Consider the following 22908-nt stretch of genomic DNA (forward strand, 5'->3'; position numbering starts at 1 on the left):
AATGCTATCAAACCAAATTCAACAGCATATTAAAAGGCAAAGTGGGATTTATCCCAGGAACTCAATGTTGGTTCAACATACAAAAATCAATCAATGTAATACAACACTGCAATGTAATACACCATTATTAACAGAATATGAAAGGAAAAACCCACAAGGTTATCTCAATAGATGCAAAATAAGCATTTGACAAAATCCAACACCCTCTTTCATGGTAAAAACACTAAACAAAGTAGGAATTTCTAGAAATTAGGAACTTCCTCAACCTGATGAAAACAAAAAACCCCCAGCTAACATCATAATGGTGAAAGACTGAAAGCTTCTCTATTAAGATCAGAAAGACGACAGGAATGTTCACTGTTGCATTTCTTTTTTTGAGATGGAGTTTCACTCTGTCTGTCGCCCAGGCTGGAGTGCAGTGGTGTGATCTCGGCTCACTGCAACCTCTGCCTCCTGGGTTCAAGCGATTCTCCTGCCTCTGCCTCCTGAGTAGCTCGGATTACAGGCAGGCAACACCATGCCCAGCTTTTTTTTTTTTTTTTTGTATTTTTATTAGGGAAGGGGTTTCACCATTTTGGCCAGGCTGGTCTGGAACTCCTGACCTCAAGTGATCCGCCCACCTTGGCCTCCCAAAGTGCTGGGATTACAGGTGTGAGCCACCGCACTGGCCACAGTGGTGATAATTTTACGACACTGTAAATAAACTAAAAATCAATAAACTGTAGTATTGCTATAAAATGATTAAAATGGTAAATTTATGTTATGTGAATTTTATCTCAACAACAATTTTACCTAAAAAAATTGTGAGGGGGCCAGGCACAGTGGCTCACGCCTGTAATCCCAGCATTTTGGGAGGCTGAGGCAGGACACTTGAGGTCAGGAGTTCTAGACCAGCCTCACCAACATGGCGGAACCCTGTCTCCACTAAAAGTACAAAAATAATTAGCTGGGTGTGATGATGCACACCTGTAATCCCAGCTACTCGGGAGGCTGGGGCAGGAGAATTGCTTGAAACCCGGAGGCAAAGGTTGCAGTGAGCTGAGATTATGTCATTGCACTCCAGCCCGGGTGACAGAACAAGACTCTGTCTCAAAAAGGAAAAAAAAAAAAGGTGAAAAACACAAAAATCAGCATAGTGTTTATCTCTAAAGGAGACAGAAAGGCGATGGGATCATGAAGTTACTGATAGTGCTCTTTTTCTTAAATTGAGTAGAAGATACCTAAGTGTTTATAGTTTTTCTTTATATCTCACATATTAAAAATATTTAATAAAATAAGAACGTCAAATGAGATTGCAGTTTTTGTTTTTTCTTCTAAAAGTCTGGTAGAGCTATTTGGCTCTAAGATTATGTATAAGTAAAACTTTGATAAAAATGAAAATTAAAAAATAAAAATGGGAGGCTGAGGTAGGGGGATCACTTGAGGTCAGGAGTTTGAGACCAGCCTGGGCAACACAGTGAGAACCGATCTCTTAAAAAGAAAAAAATTAGCCAGGCATGGTGGTGCACGCCTATAGTCTTGGTTACTTGGGAGGCTGAGGTGGGAGGATTGTATGAACCCAGGAGTTTAAGGCTGTAGTGAGCTATGATAGCACCACAGAACTCCAGCATGGACGACAGAGTGAGATCCCATCTCTATGAAATCAGAGATGAGAGAGTGATAAAAAGGAAGCAGTCAGAGTAGTGACTAAGAATTTTGGTTCTAAAGACAAGTAAAAAGAGAAGACGGTAGCTATATGGAGAGTAAGTCAGAGTGGTTTTTTTTGTTTGTTTGTTTGTTTTAATTTTAGGATTCCCTCTCCCAACAAACGTTCAAGTATGTTTACTTTTGATAGGAAAAGAATAAATAAAGAGAAAGGTTGCCAATACAGGAAAGAAGTGGAAAGTCCTTGACAAGACAGGGAGAGTTAGGATCTAGAATTCAGATGTAAGTACAAATTATCATTTAACAGATGGTAAAACAAAAGAGAAATATTTAAGTATGAGAGCAGGTGAACCCTGGTTTGATGTAGGATAGTATATGTAGATGAAGGCATTACTACCTGATGGTCCAAATTCTCTTTCTTAACTAAAAACATACGGGAAGGCAGAGGTACGACAAGGGTAGTTAAGGAAAGATGAAGGCTGAGTACCAATGTTTGAGAATGTCAGCTGAGAGGACTAAGAGGGAGATGACACATGAGAGGATTAATTGGCAGCTCTGAGGGCCCAGTGAGGTTGGCAGAAAGGGTATAGAAATGAAGAACACAAGTAATGCATTTTGTACTGACAGGACAGGCTTTTGGTGAGTATGTATGACAAAAGGACTAGGAGGAAAGGGAGTTGGGATCAAAGTGCTGTGAGAGGTAAACATGAGTGTGTGGTGCTAGAGGGGAAAAGTACAAATTAAGGAGGAGCTAAGTTATTAAAGCTTCCAAAGTCATATGAAGTTGAGGAAAAAAATAGGAGAATAAAGGAGTGACGGCAGGAAGGAAAAAAGATCATGGTCAGATAATAGCACATTTAAGATTTTAGAAATAGTGTAGTTCAGAGTTGACAGGGTTTCGGAGTAAATATTTTGATCAATAAGATGAGGAAGGTAATTCTTGTTCTTGCCCAGGCTGGAGTGCAGTGGTGTGATCATAGGTCACTGCTGTCTTCAATTCCTGGGCCCAAGTGATCCTCCCAATTCAGCTTCCCTAAGTAGCTGGGATTTATAGGCATGCACCACCAACACCTAGCTATTTTTTTTCTTTTTTCTTTTTGTAGAGACAGATTCTTGCTACATTGCCCAGACTGGTCTCAAACTCCTGGGCTCAAGCAATCCTCCCACAGCACAGCCGTGATCCACCGCACCCAGCCGAGAAATAATTCTATTAGGAGGGAGAGAACATCTCAAGATACTACGTGTAATCTTATGAGACTGTGAATTACTGAGGTATTTCATTTATTTTTCACTTGACAGTGTAAATTTTACTTGAAAAATAAAAATGTATTCTTTATAATGTTTATATTTCAGACAGTACATAAAATGAATCTGGCTTTTCTATTTCAAAATATTTATTCATTCAACTAATATTTATTGAGTACTTATGCGCCACACACTGTGCTGGATGCAGGATACATACTGGCAGACAAATAGACATACTCTCTCTCCTCAATGCCCTTTCTGACTAGTACAGAAAGCAGATATAAATTAGTGAATAAAAATTTATAATTACAAATTATAAGAGGGGTTGTTGCAAGAGAATAAGGCAGAGTGGTTAATTATTTAAATGAGTTGATTAGGGAAGGTGTATAATGAGGTAATATTTAAGCTAAAACCCAAAGGAGAAAATTTAACCAAGTGAAAGATAATGAAACATGGTGTCATGACCACTCTTGTGCCTAGAGAAAGAATGTAGCCAGAAAAAGAGGGCCCAGGTCTGAAGCTGAGGAACTCCAATATCTGAAGTTCAGGCAGAATAAACAGCAGCCAACAAAGGAATCTACATAGAAGCAGCAAGACAGATAAGAAGCAACTAATCTAGGAAAGTATAAATTCTTCAAAACCAAGAGTAATGAAAATGTTTTAAAGAAGAAAGGGTATGCCAGGTGCAGTGGCTCACGCCTGTAATCCCCACACTTTGGGAGGCCGAGGCGGGCAGATCACGTGAGGTGAGGAGTTCGAGACCAGCCGGCCAACATGGTGAAACCCCATCTCTACTGAAAATTCAAAAAAATTAGCCGGCCATGGTGGCTCATACCTGTAGTCCCAGCTACTTGGAGGCTGAGGCACGAGAATCACTTGAACCCGGGAGCAGTGAGCTTGGATAACAACACTGTACTCCAGCCTGGGCAACAGAGTGAGACTCGGTCTTAAAAAAAAAAAAATAAATAAAATAATAATAAAATAAATAAATAAATGATTTATTGGATTTAGAAAATATAAGTGTTTGGTGGCCTTGAATAAAGTGGTTTGGTGAAAACTGCTAAAGTCAGTATAAACAGGCTGAAGAGTAAATAGAGAGGAAAGGAGAAGGAAAAAGGGAAAGAAAAAGGGGGAAGAAAAGAAGATGAGTTAGTTATATGATGGTTCTGGATAAAATAAAACACACAAAAATTTAATATATAGCTAAGCTAAGTTCAAAAACAAGAAAGGGGGTCAAGCGCAGTGACTTACGCCTGAAATCCCAGCAAACTGGGAGGCCGTGGCAGACAGATCACCTGAGGCAAGGAGTTCGAGAGCAGCCTGGCCAACATGGCTGAAACCCCATCTCTACTAAAAACACAAAAATTAGGCTTGGCGTGGTGGCTCATGCCTGTAATCCCAGCACTTTGGGAAGCCGAGGCGGGTGGATCACAAGGTCAGGAGTTCGAGACCAGCCTGACCAACATGGTGAAACCCCATCTCTACTGAGTGTTGGGGTTACAAGTGTGAGCCATTGTGTCTGGCCTCAAAGGACTTTTAACAATTTTTACTGCTACCACTACTTGAATACCTACTATGTAACAGGCATTGTGTTTTCAAACACTAACTCATGCAATCTTTCTAACACACTTTCGAAGTAGGTATTATTATCTCTATAGTTTTTACAGAGCCAATAAATAGGAATGTGATAGAAATCTGAGATCTACTACTAATTACCACCAAATGTCAAACAAATGCTGTTAGCAACAGTGATGATTTTCAACAAAATTTGAGTTCTTTCTTATTCAGTGAGCACCTCCCCACCTCCCAATGAATGGCTTTGTTTAAATACCTTGTACTTTTGTCTCAGCTCTTCTGTGTCTTCTTTTTCTACTTCTAGGACACGGCGCCGTTCGGTAGCATCTTCAGCATAATCAAGCTTGACAAAAATAGATACGATTAGATTTAATTCCTAAAGTACCCCCAAGATTAGCTATGAAAAAGTTATTTGCACAACTACAGTATTATCTGAAAACAAAAAAAAAAAATTGTATTTTGCTCAGCTACTGCTTGCTTTATTGTCACCTCACAGAAAAAATCATATGTAAAATAGTTTGTTACTTTCATGCTGGTAGTTTCCAAAAGGCACATTTGTTGAAAGTAGACTTCACTTCAATGTTAATTTTCTAGTTTCCAAAAGGCACATTTGTTGAAAGTAGACTTCACTTCAATGTTAATTTTCTTTTCTTTCTCTTTTTTTTTTGAGAAGAGTTTCATTCTTGTTGCCCAGGCTGGAGTGTAATGGCATGATCTCAGCTCACTGCAACCTCTGCCTCCCGAGTTCAAGTGATTCTCCTGCCTCAGTCTCCGGAGTAGCTGGGATTACAGGTGCCCGCCACAATGCCCTGCTAATTTTTTTGTATTTTCAGTAGAGATGGAGTTTCACCATGTTGGCCAGGCTGATCTCGAACTCCGCCTGTCTCGGCCTCTCACAGTGCTGGAATTACAGGCATGAGCCACTGCACCCAGCGACTCCTAATTCTTTGAAAATTAATATTGAGGCTGGGCACAGTGGCTCATGCCTGTAATCCCAGCACTGTGGGAGGCTGAGGCGGGCGGATCACCTGAGGTCAGGAGTTCGAGACCAGCCTGACCAATATGATGAAACCCCGTTTCTACTAAAAATACAAAAATCAGCCAGGCGTGGTGTCATGCGCCTGTAATCCCAGCTACTTAGAAGGCTGAGACAGGAGAATCCCTTGAACCCCGGAGGCGGAGGTTGCAGTGAGCTGAGACTGCACCATTGCACTCCAGCCTGGGCAACAAGAGTGAAACTCCATCTCAAAAAAAAAAAAAAAAAAGAATTAGGAGTCAATGAAGAAAATATTTTAGGCAATGAAAAGAAGGCATTACAGGTGACAGCTGTACCCAGTTCTACAAAGGCAAAGCTTTTATCACAGCAACATTTTAAGAGCTGAGCAACACTGCCTACTGAAGCAAGTACCAAGGTCTGGATCTAAGTCTGATATTGCCTTGCTGTATAACCCTCGGCAAATCACTTAACTTCTTTATGTGCCAGTTAAAACAGCGGCACTGTTTATATTCTATTTGTCTCAAAAGTAGCACTAAATGAAAATGTAAAATATATTTTTTAGTCGTCCAAAGAAAAATATTAAAACTACATTTCATCTGATAAATGTATTCTTGCACAGACATCTGAATTTGGAATTAGTATTATTTCAAAATATCCCACAAAACTTATGAGTTAATGAGATCAATTTACCTCCATTTCCATGCGACCCATGCCCATGACATCATACTTGACAACGATCGGAATGGGATCTGTTCTCCCTGCAACAGGAACACATAATCAAGGTAAGGTGCAAAGCCAAACCAACAGCTCATTTTACACATTGGGTTTTGGGTGGTTAGAGATCTTGCCTTGGAGTGCAGAGACCAGAAAGCTACAGTGAACCAAACACAAGCCATTCTCACAGCTTACACTCAACACCTTCCTTTCCTAGTTTAAACCCAACTAACCACCTTGGCTGACCTTCCAGTTGGGATTAATTTCAAATTACTATGGCAAAATTACATTAATAAGTAATGCAAAGCACTTTTAAGCAATGGCACCAGGAGGTTTAAATTGCAAAACTTTAAAAATTCCTTTTAAGATCCCCAAATAACTTCCCAACAAAAATCACTTCACTCTGTCCACTGATATCCTCCTACACAACTTTTTAACCTATTTAAAAAAAAAAAAAATCTCAACTGGCATGGTTAAATAGAAAAAGTACATTTTCAAACATGATGCAGTAAAACTTTATAATTACAACTCAATATGTTGAATTTGTTTTCAAAAGATGCTTTACAATTTTTTTGATGTTCCTCATAGACTAGGAGATGTTTTACAATTTAATGGGGCTGTGAAAAGTTTAAATAAAAAGAAACAATTAGTTGCCCTTAGAGAAAAGAATAGTTTTCCTTTTAATCTGGTGCTCTAAAGTCTCATTTCCTAGAGTGGATTTAACACTGGCTGTGAGGGTAACTGGTAAGCTGTGAAAAGGACTAGTTGCGAAGAAAATTGACTTTAAACTAATTGATCTATGCTGGATAATTTTTTTTTTAATAAATATATATTTAATCCACTCATAACCAGCCAAACAAAGCAAAATGGGGCAGACAAGCACTTTACTACCACAGCTGTTTTACATCACAACTTGCGCTTTTTATTGTGATGTAAGCCCACTGAAAAGAGGACTTACCTTATCCGTTGTACACCTTTAGTGAAAAAACACAATGTTTACTTCCCTCATCATTTCACTCAGGCTGGTGTAAACAACTGGTTTTTTTGGTTGTGTTGTTGTTGTTGTTATACACACACACACACACATATATATATATATATATATTATACCTTTGGGCTAAAAATGGAGTTTTCTTAGGCTAAATCTGAGGCATTACCCTCCCAATCCCCAAAAAAAACTTTTTAAAAAATAAATGCCATGATCATGACTGGTTTTGGTCCTGCAAAATAAAGAAGAAACCATGTTCAAAACAACCACAACCACTTGTATTCGGTGGCTCTATATTTGTGGAATTAATTTTTGCCTTTAAGATGGAATGAAAAACAAATTCTAAGTTTCACTATTATGTATCCTATTATTGTTTTTAAACAATAAATAGGGAGAATTAGAATTATCACAGTAAAAAACAAAACAAAACAAAACAAAAAAACCAAACCCAAACTGTTAAAGAACATCTCATGTCAGGAAAAAAAAAAAAAAACCTTCTAGAATACAGCCTTCTTTTAGATACAATCAAAGGACTGCCAGTAAAGCAAAATGAAAATGCATTACTACCTTATGCCCAATGGTATAATAAATAAGCAGTGACTGCAATCTTTAGCAAAAGGACCAAATTAAAGACAGGTTATAAAAATGACTTCCTAGGTGCAATATCACTTTCATAACGTCTCAGTCAGGGATTTACTGGTAAAAACAAATAGTCCAATGAATGAATTAAAAAGAATTGTCAAAGCAATTTATTTTGGTATCTTTTTTGATCTGTCAGAATTTGTTTTGCAAGAATCAAGAAAGTTTTGGTACAAATTCATTACCTCTGTAAACCCCTGTTTATAAACTCTGCATTAGTACTTTTGCCTTCTAAGGCAGTCAAAGTTTGTTTTAATTTATTTACAAATTGCAGTAGCAAGTGCTAGTGCCCATAACATTGTGGGGAAATCAAGTTTTTGACAGTATTAGAATTTAATGTTTTAACTGATTTTATTGGCAGTTCTAACACAAACAAATACATCCCTTCTTAACATTACCCTTTAATGAACAAGGATCAGACAAGTTGCATAAGGAAAGGAAAGGAAAATGAAAAAGACCAAGCAGAAGGATGAAGGCTACAACAGAGAAAGTAAGCCTAACATATTGGTGCACTGATGACAAAAGGAGTAATTCAGTCTGAAAATAAAAAATTACCACTGCTAAGATTACCATCACCACAACAAGTCCAGGATCATAATGCTGTAAAAAAGAAACACCATTTGTTAGGCAGAAACCATTAGGGTAGGAAACAGGCCTTCTAGCAGGCAGACAGGATGGGGTAAAGTAACAGTTGGGCTTTGTCCCTCCCCCAATCTCAGCCGGGGACAGAGGAAGGACATTTTGTGCTACAACAGCTGTTTTCATACTGGTCAGACCAAGGTGTGAGATTTTTGTACTGCTACTTAAGAACATGAACAACACCCTCTTCAATAAGGCAGGGGGTAGGGTGTCAGTTTAAAGTACGAGAACTAGCTCTAGTTTCCAATCTTTCATTTAACTATTGATTCTGGTAAATCAGTATTCAGGGCCCAAGGTAGGACTTTTAAAAGAAATGACATCTAAGACTCTATCAGATCAACTAACTGGACCATAATCAAGTCATTTACTTCACCAAAAGAACTCTAGGAGGCTTGGAGTATGGGTGAGATGTCCTCAAGACTTCTCTAGAAATATATATATAAAACAATTAAGAGGTCTAGAAAATAATCTTAGATCTTCAGTGCCTGGAGAACTTTGTGCATCTGAATTCTGTTATGAATGAATACAACTCTTTAAGTGGCTCTCCTCGAACTTTGCTTCCTGTTAACCGAGACTTCCCAGGCCGGCCAATATCTATCTTTCAGCACACAACAAAACCAATCTTTGAAGGAGAGCTCTAGAGAAACTGACATCAAAAGAGCTGTCACATTTAAAACTACTCCACTCAGAGTTAACTCACAGAAAATAAACAGCATGACTTTCAAAGCAATCTTGACGGTGACATTATTGCCTGGGCCAAGTAGTAATTTCTTAACATTATTAAAGAGGCAATAGACCAAGGAAAGACCCCAGTGGGAAAAGACACCAAACACTACATACAGGAAGAGGCTGCAGCATTAAAAAACAAAACAAAACAAAAAACCCCCTCAGTTTATTCAGTTACTATCAATGATAATCCTAAAGAACATCACTTAGAATACCTGAATACCAATTTGTAGTGATGACCTCAAAAGCTAGGTAGCAACAGAGTGTCTGCTAATATGTATTCTCTAGAAACCTCAACTTTTTTTTTTTTTTTGAGATGGAGTTTTGCTCTTGTTGCCCAGGCTGGAGTGCAATGGCACAATCTTAGCTCACCACAACCTCCACCTCCTGGGTTCAAGCGATTCTCCTGCCTCAGCCTCCCAAGTAGCTGGGACTACAGGCTTGCACCACCATGCCTGGCTAATTTTGTATTTTTAGTAAAGATGGGGTTTCTTCATGTTGGTCAGGCTGGTCTCAAACTCCCAACCTCAGGTGATCCGCCCACCTCGGCCTCCCAAAGTGCTGGAATTACAGGCGTGAGCCACCTCGCCTGGCCTCAACTTCTTTTAAAATAAAATCCAGGTTCCCTACTTCTTGGTTTCTTTTAAAATACAGCAAATATTATTTAAAATATATTAAATTAGTGAGAACATGTTTGTTGCTTGTTTCACTCCAAAGGAAGCAACTTCAACCAGAACACTAAATAATCTCCTTAAAAGAAACTGTCTTCCTCAGGAAAAGATCTACACACATTTACTGTACTTTGGCCAACAGGAGAAGGGAAAGGAAACACATGCAAAATCAAGAATGTGCCAATATCAATGTATTAATCTGATGGAAAACAACTGATACTCATATTTTCTAAATCAAAACCTTAAATAATGTTTCACTAACTGGAATTACATACTTAGTTTTTAGAGACAGGGTCACTAAGGCTGGAGTACAGTAGCACAATCAGCTCACTGCAGCCTCCACCTTTCAGGCTCAAGTGATCCTCTTGCCTCAGCCTCCCAAAGCTCTGGGATTACAAGTGTGAGCTGCACATCAGCCTATTGTCTATTTTAAAAGTCAGTTTTACTTATGCAATAATAGAAATTCGTAAGTGCTCTCATATATATGCAGGTCTTGCTAAAATGTGAAGGCATTATGACATAACAATAGAGAGAAGACAGTCAAATACAAAAACCCATTGATTACCATAGCCACCCTGTCATTGAGAACAATCCCTCAGGAATCAGTTCTGATTTTAAAATAGTTAAGGTTACACCAATCTACAAAACTGTCCCAAAGACTTAAACTACAGAGAAATAACTCTTTTGCTGTTTTTTGGGAAACACCACTTTTTTTTGAGATGGAGTCTCACTCCGTCACCCAGGCTGGAGTGCAGTGGCACGATCTCGGCTCACTGCAACCTCCGCCTCCCAAGTTTAAGCAATTGTCCTGCCTCAGCCTCCTGAGTAGCTGGGACTACAGGCACACCACTACACCCAGTTAATTATTTTGTATTTTTAGTAGAGACAAGGTTTCACCATATTGGCCAGGATGGTCTCGATCTCTTGACCTCACGATCTGCCACCTTGGCCTCCCAAAGTGCTGGGATTACAGGCGTGAGCCACTGCACCCGGCCCAGGGAAACACTATTTTTAAAGAGACAAACTCTAGGAATAGAACAACTGGGAAGAATATATTAAAAGACATCCATAATCTAGTAATCAGCCATACTTTAGAAACAGAAGACATATGATTTCCCTGCAGAAACAAATTAGAAAGGAAGAAGCTTCTACAGTGATTAAAACACTGGTTGAATTGTCAACAGATGTAAGCATACCACAATGTAAGATGTAAGAACACCACAATGTATCTCTGCTGCTTTTCCCCTTACAGAGATTCAATACAAATATTTACAACAAATATTGAGTTTTGGCCAGGCATGGTGGCTCATGCCTGTAATCCCAGCACTGTGGGAGGCTCAGGCAGGCAGATCACTTGAGGTCAGGAGTTCGAGACCAGCCTGGCCAACATGGTGAAACCCCATCTCTACTAAAAACACAAAAATTAGCTGGGCGTGGTGGCGGGCACCTGTAATCCCAGCTGCTCAGGAGGCTGAGGCAGGAGAATCACTTGAACCCAGGAGGCAGAGGTTGCAGTTAGCCGAGACTGAGCCACTGCACTCCAGCCTGGGCAACGCAATGACACTCCGTCACCCAAAAAACAAAACAAAAGCCCAGGCACAGTGGCTCAGGCCTGTAATCCCAGCAATTTGGGAGGCCGAGGCGGGTGGATCACCTGAGGTCAGGAGTTCGAGACCAGCCTGACCAACATGGTGAAACCCCGTATCTACTAAAAATACAAAATTAGCTGTGCATGGTGGTGCATGCCTGTAATCCTAGCTACTCGGGAGGCTGAGGCAGGAGAATCACTTAAACCCAGGAGGTGGAGGTTGCAGTGAGCTGACATCGCACTCCAGCCTGGGCAACAAGAGTGAAACTCTGTCTCAAAGAGACAAAAATAATATATATGTACAAATATACATATATATATATAGAGAGAGAGAGAGAGAGAGTTTCTACTATATTCAAGGCACTGTTCTGGGCACTGCATATAGTGATGATGTAAAAAAAAAAAAAAAACACACCACAACTGCAGCACCACGTTCCATCAATTACCAATAAATAGGCAAAATAGAGTAATCTGACCAGCTGGAACTTCAGCTGAGTTCAGCATGAGAATGAGAGGAAACAGAACATTTGTGAAGCTAATGCATAAGCAGTTAAAAAGCTTAAAAATGTCTGAAGTTGTCTTTTAAAGATATCTAAAGTTGTCTTTAAAGACGACCTTAATGAAGTAGAAGTAAATACACAAGCCATCAAAAAGTCACAAAATCCATTTTTTTTTTTGAGACAGGATCTTGCTAAGCCACCCAGGCTGGAGTGCTGTGGTGCCATCTCCGCTCACTACAAACTCCAGCTTCCAGGCTCAAGCAATTCTTGCCCCTAGGCCTCCTGAGTAGCTGGCACTACAAGTGTCTGCCACTACATCTGGCTAATTTTTGTATTTTTAGTAGAGATGGGGTTTCACCATATTGCTCAGGCTGGTCTCGAACTCCTGGGCTTGAGTGATCTGCTCACCTCAGCCTCCAAAGTGCTGGGATTACAGTTGTATGCCAATGCGCCCGGCCTAAAATCCACTTTCAAAAGACAATTAAAACTGGGCTGGGCTTGGTGGCTCACGCCTGTAATCCCAGCACTTGGGGAGGCCAAGGCAGGAAGATGGCTTGAGGATAGGAGTTTGAGACCATACTGGGCAATAGAGCAAGACTCTGTCTCTCCAAAAAATTTTTCTTAAAAAAATTAGCTGGGCATGGTGGCATGCACCTGCAGTCCTAGCCACTGAAGAGATTGAGGCAGGAGGACCACTTGAGCCCAGGAGCTGGAGTGAGCTATCATCGCACCACTGCACTCCAGCCTGGGTGACAGAGAAAAACCTTGTTGAAAAAAAGAGAAAAGGGGGGGAAAAAGACCATTAAACTGATAAAGGCCAAGAACCTACACTGACACCTTTAAAGTACTTATTTCTTATTTTTAAGTAATTCAAATACATACGTGAAAATCAAGAATAAAAAATTACTTTGCAAAAGTATTCAAAATAGGATTCAAGTCATGTTAATGGACTTGAATATCATTTCATTTACTGAAACAGTGATCACATGAAACTTTCAGAAACACTGAATAAAAAATGGTACATTTATTTTCAAACCAAAGCTTAATTTTTGCAAATTTCTCCTGAAAATGACAGTCTTTAGGTGGCATAGAAACAATTATTACTTTCAGCATCATTTAGATATTTTTCTAAGCAACTCTAACATATGATATATGCTACCTCTCAGAAAACATTAACTGAAAACATTGAGCACATTACTTATTCCCTAGAGAGTTTTTAAGGTTTAAAAAAAAAGAAAAACTTTCTACCCAAAATAGAGTTCAAATTACCCAGTACTACAAAAACCAACTATATTCTTGCCATGGCCTTTTTAGTGACCTATACAACAACCAAATTAATTTGATTTTCTTTCTTCCTTTACTTATTTTTTAAAACAGGGTCTCGCTGTCGCCCAGGCTGGAGTGCAGTGGCATAATCACGGCTCACTGCAGCCTCAACCTCCTGGGCTCAAGTAATCCTCCCATCTCAGCTTCCCAAGAAGCTGGGACTACAGGTGCACACCACCACATGTGGCTAATTTTTGTTATTTTTTGTAGAGATGGGATTTCGCCATGTTGCCCCCCCAGTTTGTTCTTGAACTTCTGAGCTTAAGCAATCTGCCCACTTTGGCCCCACAAGGTGCTGGGATAACAGACATGAGCCACGGTGCCTGGCCAATTTGATTTTCAAATACAGATGTTTTCTAAGGCACAAAAGTTTAATTATGACCTAAACGAATTTCCATCTGATACTTTCCATCTAGGATAAAATAGTTCAATTTTAATCATATAACTAAATATATTAATAAACAGGAACAAAGGTGGGGCAAAAGGCTTTAGTGAAAGTGTTGTTAAATCAGAATGTTAGGCCTGGGAAGGATATCTCATCCACGGATAACATGATATCCTCAAGCCCTTAGAAGAGATAATAAAGAGAATTCATGAGTTACTTTCAATTAAAAAAAAAAAAAAACCTAAAGAAAATCATACTTTTACCTGAGATACAACTGTTTTAGCTAAAATTATATTGACTCACTAAAGATTGCCTCAAGCTAACCACCATGCTAAGATCAATTTGTTTTTTTAAATGAGAAAGCCAAATTAATAAATACAATTTTGGGGTAAAATAGTCTAAAACATGGGGCTTAGGAGATATGGGAAAAAACAATAAGTCTTTAGTTTAAAAAAAAAAAAAAAAAAAAGGCCAGGCATGGTGGCTCACGGCTGTAATCCCAGCACTTTGGGAGGCCAAGGCAGGCAGATTACCTGATGTCAGGAGTTCGAGATCAGCCTGGCCAACATGGTGAAACCTCGTCTGCATTTAAAATACAAAAATTAGCTGGGTGTGGTGGCATGTTCCTGTAATCCCAGCTACTTGGGAGGCTGAGGCAGGAGAATCACTTGAACCCGGGAGGCAGAACTTGCAGTGAGCCGAGATCGCACCATTGCATTCCAGCCTGGGGCAGCAAGAGAGAATCTCCGTCTTGGGGGGGAAAAAAAGTGGTAGCACTTTTGTGCCCTGAGTTTTACTTATGTTTTCTCTATCCATATCTGACACAGTATGTAGGCCAGAATAGCATTTAGTTAAAAAGCACTTGTTGACTCAGAGAATGAACATGTTCATAGCAGGTCTGAAACTTGTTCAACTGTAAATACTTAGTCATCATGATGCATGCCGCTTAACATCACAAGATACTAATGATTTAACTCTCATAATGAAGGAATTATTCTATCAAGTAGAACATATCACTATATTAGAAAGGTCTCCATATATCAAAAAATATGTAAACTTTTATAATGAAATATTTGAGTTTTACATTGCTGGTCATTAGAGGCTTAAGGCTTGTTCAATTTCATTTTTTGTTATCACTCAGGAGTCAAGGAGAAGGAAGCATCAAATGTTTAAGAAAAAAATACTAAAGAACTTACATTCAATATATATTGACAAACTTTTAAAAAACTGAATTGGAAAGTTGCCATAACCAGTTTCAGTGAAGGAAAACCTCAAGTCAGCCCTCATAATAATGGTGTTTTCCAGGAAATTAGGTTTAGGGTAAGTGGTCTGTTAGAAATTCTGAAAACATTTTTCCTTTTTTTAAAAAACAGGTCAAAGTAAAAATTAATTGCTTCCTTCAAGTACCCAGTACACTCCTACATACATGTAGGTAGACCAAAAATTACCAGTGAGCGCCAATCTATGTATTTCTTTTTTTTTTTTTTCCCCTAAGATGGAGTTTCACTCTTGTTGCCTAGGCTGGAGTACAATGGCGTGATCTCGGCTCACTGCAACCTTCACTTCCTAGGTTCAAGCAGTTCTCCTGCCTCAAGCCTCCTGAGTAGCTGGGATTACAGGTGCCCGCCACCATGCCTGGCTAATTTTTTGTATTTTTAGTAGAGATGGGGTTTCACCATGTTGGCCAGGCTGGCCTCGAACTTCTGACTTCAGGTGATCCACCCACCTCATACTCCCAAAGTGCTGGGATTACAGGCATGAGCCACTGTGCCCAGCCTATATGAGTATTTCTTGATTAATGAATTCCAAAAGAAAAAATATACTTGTAAAGAGTGGCAACATGAAACTTGGGGGATCTGAATTACAGTTCTGTCACTAATGGGGCATGTGACCCATTATTAGCTATTAATTTCTTTTTATTTTTAGAGACAGAATCTCACCCTGTTGCCCAGGCAGGATGGAGTGCAGTGAAGTCATCATAGCTTACTGTAACACTGAACTCCTGGGCTGAAGTGATCCTCCCACCTCAGCCTTCTAAGTAGCTAGGACTACAGGCACTCACCACGTGTGGCTAATTAAAAAAAAAAAAAAATTTTTGTAGCAATGGCATCTCACTATGTTGCCCAGGCTGGTTTCAAACTCCTAGCCTCGAGTTATCCTTCTGCCTCAACCTCACAAAGTGCTGGGATTACAGGTGTGAGTCACCATGCCACCTATATTAGTTTCGTGATCCAAAAATAGAGGAGTTAAAGGCTGGGCGCGGTGGCTCACACCTGTAATCCCAGCACTTTGGGAGGCCGAGGCGGGCGGATCACGAGGTCAGGAGATCGAGACCATCCTGGCTAACACGGTGAAACCCCGTCTCTACTAAAAATACAAAAAATTAGCCAGGCGTGTGGCGGGCGCCTGTAGTCCCAGCTACTCGGGAGGCTGAGACAGCAGAATGGTGTGAACCCGAGAGGCGGAGCTTGCAGTGAAGCCGAGTTCACACCACTGCACTCCAGCCTGGGTGACAGAGTGAGACTCTCTGTCTTAAAAATAAAGGAGTTAGACAAGTCTATAAGGTTCACTTCACAATTCTAAAGTTTGAAGAGTGGAAAATATGAGGAGAAAATATCTGGGGGAATTAGGTAGACAGCGGCCAGTCTTGTGATACTATAATAAGCCAACAATCAAATGTCTTCTTAAACTTACTATTGTTTTTCCATAGCTACACTGAAAATTTTACTATTCCAGGATCACTCCATTACCCCAAAAAACTTTCCAGCCTCATTTAACTTTCCACTGCAACTCCTCCATTTCATCTTTTTTTTCCTTAAAGACTGAGTCTCACTCTGTCACCCAGGCTGGAGCGCAGTGTCACAATCTTGGCTCACTGCAACCTCTGCCTCGCAGGTTTGAGTGACTCTCCTGCCTCAGTCTCCTGAGTAGCTGGGAATACAGGCATGCGTCACCATGCCCAGCTAATTTCTTTGTGTTTTAGTAGAGACGGGGTTTCACCATGTTGGCCAAGCTGGTCTCGAACTCCTGACCTCAAGTGATCTGCCTGCCTTGGCCTCCCAAAGTGCTGGGATTACAGGTGTGATCCACCGCGCCTGGCCTCCATTTCATGTTTAATAAAAAATTTTTTTTTTTTTGAGACAAAGTCTCACTCTGTTGCCCAAGCTGCAGTACAGTGGCACATTCTTGGCTCACTGCAATCTCTACCTCCTGGGTTCAAGCAATTCTCCTGCCTCAGTCAGCCTCCTGAATAGCTGGGACTACAGGCACGTGCCACCATGCCTGGCTAATTTTTGTATTTTTAGTAGAGACAGGGTTTCACTATATTGGCCAGGCTGGTCTTGAATTCCTGACCTCGTGATCTGCCCACCTCAGCCTCCCAAAGTGCTGGGATTACAGGTGTGAGCGACCGCACCCAGCCAATAAACTTCTTCCTATATTTTTCTAGGCAATCCCTAAAAAAGACTGGGCTGCAAAGCTTAGCTCTCTAATAAGAGATAATAGCTAAACACTTGTGTGATTTTTGGCAAGCAGAGCCTGAGTCTCAGCAGCCTCCCCTGCAAAATGAAAATATTATCACCACCTTTTTTTTTTTTTTTTTTTTTTAAACAGACAGGTTCTGGCTGTATGGCTCAGACTGGAGATTAGAGTGCAGTCACACAATCATAGCTCACTTGCAGCCTCAAACTCCTGGGCTCAAGCAATCCTCCTGCCTTAACCTCCCAAGTAGCTAGGGCTACAGGCATAAGCCATCACACCACACCTAACCCCATCCCCCTTTTTAGGACTGGCATACAGACCAAAAGAGACAACAAGTGGAAGATATTTTGTAAACTTTAAATCACTGTACAGAATTCTCAAGGGTTCAGAAAATAAAGAAATTAGTCTTCCTTTTATTTCCAAATTTGACATTTTGGGGGTGTGTGTTTGTGAGACAGGGTCTCACTCACTCTGTTGCCCCAGCTGGAGTATAGTGGCGTAATCTCAGCTCACTGTAACCTCTGCCTCCTGGGTTCAAGCGATTCTCCTGTCTCAGCCTCCTGAGTAGCTGGGATTACAGGAGCCTACCACCAAGCCCGGCTAATTTAAATTTGGCATTTTTGAAAGTAAATACCTTAAAATGAAAGATACTCTAAAACAGAATCTATGATAATTTCCAAATGTTTTACATACAATTTGATGGTAATGAAACAACCCCATTTACAGATGGAGAAAATTATTATCTATGATCAATAATCAAAGTATTACAGGCTGGGTATGGTGGCTCACGCCTATAATCCCAGCACTTTGGGAGGCTGAGGCAGGATGATAGCTTGAGCCCTGGAGTTCCAGACCAATCTAGGCAACATAGGGAGACCCCGTCTCTATGAAAAAAATTTAAAAATTGGCCAGGCATGGTGGCAAATGCCTATATACCCAGGTACACAGGATGCTGAGGTGGGAGGATCACATGAGCCAAAAAAAAAAAAAAAAAAAAAGAAGAAGAAACAAACCACTATCACTATATACCCTTTTGCTCACTTAAGAAGCTTCATGGACACTCTACTCTCTTGCCTAAGTATCCTACTAACCCAGTGTCATTTTAATAAGGCAAACTAACCTAGGCCCAAAAGTCTATGAATAATAAGGTAGGAAACAATGTAAATCAGGCTAAGGCTAAGACTATAAAAAAAAAAATAAACAGCACTATACTACTTTGGTGTAACCAATACGTTTTGGATAAATTAAAAAAAAACTGTCCACCCTACTTACTATAATGAAGGTAATTTTCTTAGAAGCCTGTTATTCATGTGGTCCAAAAGAATGTTTTTCTAGCCCTGGTCCATTCTATTTGCATTAAAAAATAGGGCAAGGGGGTATTTAAAAGATCATTTCCTGGGCTAGGCGTGGTGGCTCACGCCTGTAATCCCAGCACTTTGGGAGGCTGAGGTGGGTGGATGACCTGAGGTTAGGAGTTCGAGACTAGCCTGGCCAACATGGTAAAACCCTGTCTCTACTAAAAAATACAAAAATTAGCCGGGCATGGTAGCACATGCCTGTAATCCCAGCTACTCGGCAGGCTGACGCAAAAGAATCGCTTGAACCTGGGAGGCGGAGGTTGCAGTGAGCCAAGATCGCACCACTGCACTCCAGCCTGGGCAACAAGAGCGAAACTCTGTCTCCAAAAAATAAATAAATAAAATAAAATATCATTTCCTGAACCCTACCCCAGACCTGCTGATTTATGCTGGTCAGAATCGACATTAAATTTTTTGCTTGTTTGTTTTCTTTTTCAGTAGAGACAAACTCTTGCTATGTGGCCCAGGCTGGTCTTGAACTCTGAACTCAAGCGATCTTCCCACCTCAGCCTCCCAAAGTGCTGGGGTTACAGGCGTTGAGCCCCTGCACCCAGCCTCAGAATCTGCATTTTTTTTTTTTTTTTTTTCCTGAGACGGAGTTTCACTCTTGTTGCCCAGGCTGGAGTGCAATGGTGGGATCTTGGCTCACCGCAACCTCTGCCTCCCAGGTCAAGCAATTCTCCGGTCTCAGCCTCCTGAGTAGCTGGGATTACAGGCATGCACCACAACGCCCGGCTAATTTTGTATTTTTAGTAGAGACGGGGTTTCTCCACCTTGAGGCTAGTCTCGAGCTCCTGACCTCAGGTGATCCACCCACCTCAGCCTCCCAAAGTGCTGGGATTACAGGCGTGAGCCACTGCGCCCAGCCTGAATCTACATTTTTAACAAGAACCCAAGGTGATTCTGCTGAAAGCCATAAGACTAACAATGGAAAAAGCACTGGGGTAGAAGTTAGAAGACTTGTGCAGTAAAGGTAGCTCCTATCCTTAGCAGTTTCACCTCAGATAAACATTTAAGTTTCTCAATCTTTGAAGTGGCATCATGTCTCATTCTATGTACTGGAGAGAAAAATGAGAAACATATAGGTATATAAAACATATATGCCATATTTAATTCTTGAAACCCCCAAATCTTGTAAAAATATGGCTATATGGAGGGTATAGCAAGGTCACAGTGCTTACTAGCTGCAGAGCTAGAATTGAACCCAGGTGAAATTTCAGATGAGCCCACAAAGTAGTAACTTGTGGTTCAAATACAGCCTGGTATATGTTTTGTTTATTTTCATTATTTTAGACTTCAAGCCAACATTTATCAATTAGAACATTTCACAGAAAAGAAATCTGAATTCCTGGCTTCTTTTAACAATTTTAGAAGATCCAGCAACACTGAGATTATAATCTTAGGTGGCAACAATTAGCTTCTCTAAACACAGCAAAACTCACACCACTTGCTATTGTCTCACACTCACTCAACTTCAACTACGTATGCTATATCATCAGGCCTCAACTCCTACTTCAGGTCTACATTCTTTGCTCCCTCCTTTTGAACCAAATGGGAGTTACAAGAAAACCAAGTGGGAGTTCTATCTACTGGTTTGGGAAGATTTAGTGAGAAAGGAAATACTGGATTTAAAACTAATAAACTACATTTGAAAAGATATTATACTACATAAAAATATATTACACTTTGTTCTCTTTTCTGAGTGTTTAAGTGCCACTGTTTTGAATTTTGGTGGTAAATTTTAAATGAACTTTTGAAAGATTTTAATAAAATATGTTTATTATAAAACACTTTTTACTTTATGTTCTTATCATTTTCAGATTTCATTCCACTTTAAAGTACCAATGCTTCTCATGGAAGAATAAAGAGATTCCACTAACTCACAGACACCTGTACTCCATGTATCTATCAGCAAGTATAGATGCACAGATAGAAAATAGTTGGTTGCTTCTTTATTCTCACAATCTGAGACTTTTCACTTGTTAATTATTAAAAAAAAATTGAAATTATAAGTTAAATTGCTCAATTCTCTATTAAGCCTCCACTGTACCTTTAACTTCACAATTAAAACAGTCATTATACTGTATTAAATTTGTTACATTATTTGTTTCCCTATTAGAAATAAACCTCTGGAGGGCAGAGGTTCTATCTTATTCACTCTTAAAGACTTAGTACAGATCTGGCACATTCTTTTTCTCTTTTTTTTGGAGACAGAGTCTTACTCTGTTGCCCAGGCAGTTCACTGTAACCTCCGCCTCCTGAGTTCGAGCTATTCTCATACCTCAGCCTTCCAAGTAGCTGGGATTACAGGCGTGCGCCAACATGCCTGGCTAATTTTTGTATATTTTGGTAGAGAGGGTTTTGCCATGTTGGCCAGGCTGGTCTTGAACTCCTAGCTCAAGTGATCCACCTGCCTCGGCCTCCCAAAGAGCTGTGATTACAGTTGTGCGTGACCACACCGAACCCAGATCTGGCACATTTTAAGCATGCAATAAACATATGCAGAATACAAAACAGAAAAACAACAATAGAGAATACATAAATGCACAGTAATTACTATCCTTTAGGAATTTACAGTCTACTGAATTAGGTAAAAGAGACACATCAACAAAAATTATACAAGATTGAATATTTAAAATGCCACAGAAGAGAAATAGAAAGTAGAAGAAATCAGGGAGGAAATTATAGTATGAGACATAAGTTACAGTATTTTCTTTTTCCCTGGACACCAATTTCCATCCCTAAATATTTGGCAAAAGTTCTTACCACTCAACTTTAGCCTTAAGTTTCTAGTGAATTTATACTCATCATGAAGAATATATATGACCACTTCAAGTGCCCTACTAGAATATATCACATTCAGAATTATCTCCACTTTTTCTAGCCTGAATAACTACTGTATATTTCAATTCAGTGGCACTGGTATTTCTCACCACCATCATATCTCTCCAGGATAGAGAAGTAAGCTAGCACCTACAGTTTAGGTACATTACAGCACATTGGTTAAAAGCATAGGTTTTGGCACCAAGATTCTACCACTTATTTGCTGTAAGATCTTGGGCAGGCTGGGCGTGGTGGCTCACGCCTGTAATCCCAGCACTTTGGGAGGCAGATGTGGGCGGATTGCCCGAGGTCAGGAGTTCGAGACCAGTCTGGCCAACATAGTGAAACCCCGTCTCTAATAAAAACACAGGAAAATTAGCCAGGTATGGTGGCATACAACTATAATCTCACCTACTTGGGAGGCTGAGGCAGGGGAATTGCTTGAACCAGGGAGGTGGAGGTTGCAGTGAGCCGAGATTGCACCACCGCACTCCAGCCTGGGTGACAGAGCAACACTCCGTCTCAAAAAAAAAAAAAAAAAAAAAAGAAAAAAAGATCTTGAGCAAAGTATTGCTCAGAATGTCAATTTTCTCACCTGTAAAATGGAAGTATCTACCTCAAAGAGGATTTAAGTTAGAAAATCCATGTCCAAGCACTCAGTAAACACTTAATAAATGATGGCTATTATAAAAGACTAACACTAAATCTAGTGAATACGGGCTTGCTAGTCAAACATATGCATAAACTGACTATATATTGTCTTCATAGTTGACCTGTTTTATCAGCCTTCGTAGTTATTCCTTCCTTTCCATTTCCACTGCTATTACTCTTTCAAGTCGTTATCTATACTCATACCCAGACAACTTTCTAAATGGTTTTCCATCTCCATCCTCAGACATACCTTGACCAGACTATTATTTTATTTCCACCACCAATGCCTGGCTGGGGTAATGAAGAGATTTCAATGGCAAATCAAAGAATTTGGGTTTGTGTTTCAGCCCTATCATTAAAACATTTTGGAATCCCAAAAATAAATTTCTCAACTGTATAGTGAGTTTTAACTTAACTTCAATATCTCTCTCTTTTTTTTTTTTTTTTTGAGATAGGGTCTCACTTTGTCACTCAGGCTGGAGTGCAGTGGCATGATCTCAGCTCACCGCAACCTCGTTGACCTTCTGGGCTCATGCGATCCTCCCACCTCATTCTCCCAGGTGGCTGGGACTACAGGCGCACGCCATCACGCCCAGCTAATTTTTTCTTTGCATTTTAAGTAGAGATGGGGTTTTGCCATGTTGCCCAGGCTGGTCTCAAACTCCTGAGCTCAAGCATCCACCCACATTGGCCTGCCAAAGTGCAAGGATTACAAGCGTGAGCCACCACACCCGGCCTTCAGTATCTCTTCTTGCTACAAGTCTATACCTCTGCTCTGATCGAGGTGTCTTTGGCTTACAAAATACAATTCCAGATTGGAGGAGCATTAAAGCCTTCCACATTCAGTGTGGCATGAGCTTTGGAGGCAGAAGTACTGAGATCTGAATCCTGATTCTATAGTTTGCTGGTTGCTTATCCTTGGGCAACATATTAGACTTCTCTAAGACTCAGTTTCTTCC

General features: G+C 40.2%; 1 protein-coding gene across 6 annotated transcripts in view; it reads right to left on the reverse strand.

Annotated features, from left to right (window-relative positions):
* GPATCH8 (G-patch domain containing 8) overlaps window positions 1-22908 on the reverse strand; it is a 108334-nt gene that overhangs the window by 35061 nt on the left and 50365 nt on the right. For 5 of the 6 annotated variants that reach the window (XM_032163856.2, XM_058444846.1, XM_058444848.1 and 2 more), the window contains 2 exons: window positions 6152-6219; window positions 4721-4807 (listed from right to left, as the gene is read on the reverse strand). In XM_032163856.2, the coding sequence (XP_032019747.1) occupies window positions 4721-4807; window positions 6152-6219 (155 nt within the window). Of the gene's footprint in view, window positions 1-4720; window positions 4808-6151; window positions 6220-8357; window positions 8403-22908 lie in introns of all 6 variants that reach the window. The other variant, XM_058444850.1, reaches the window with a different exon arrangement.

The sequence above is a fragment of the Hylobates moloch genome, unplaced genomic scaffold (assembly GCF_009828535.3).
Source record: "Hylobates moloch isolate HMO894 unplaced genomic scaffold, HMol_V3 SCAFFOLD_10, whole genome shotgun sequence".
Taxonomy (NCBI): domain Eukaryota; kingdom Metazoa; phylum Chordata; class Mammalia; order Primates; family Hylobatidae; genus Hylobates; species Hylobates moloch.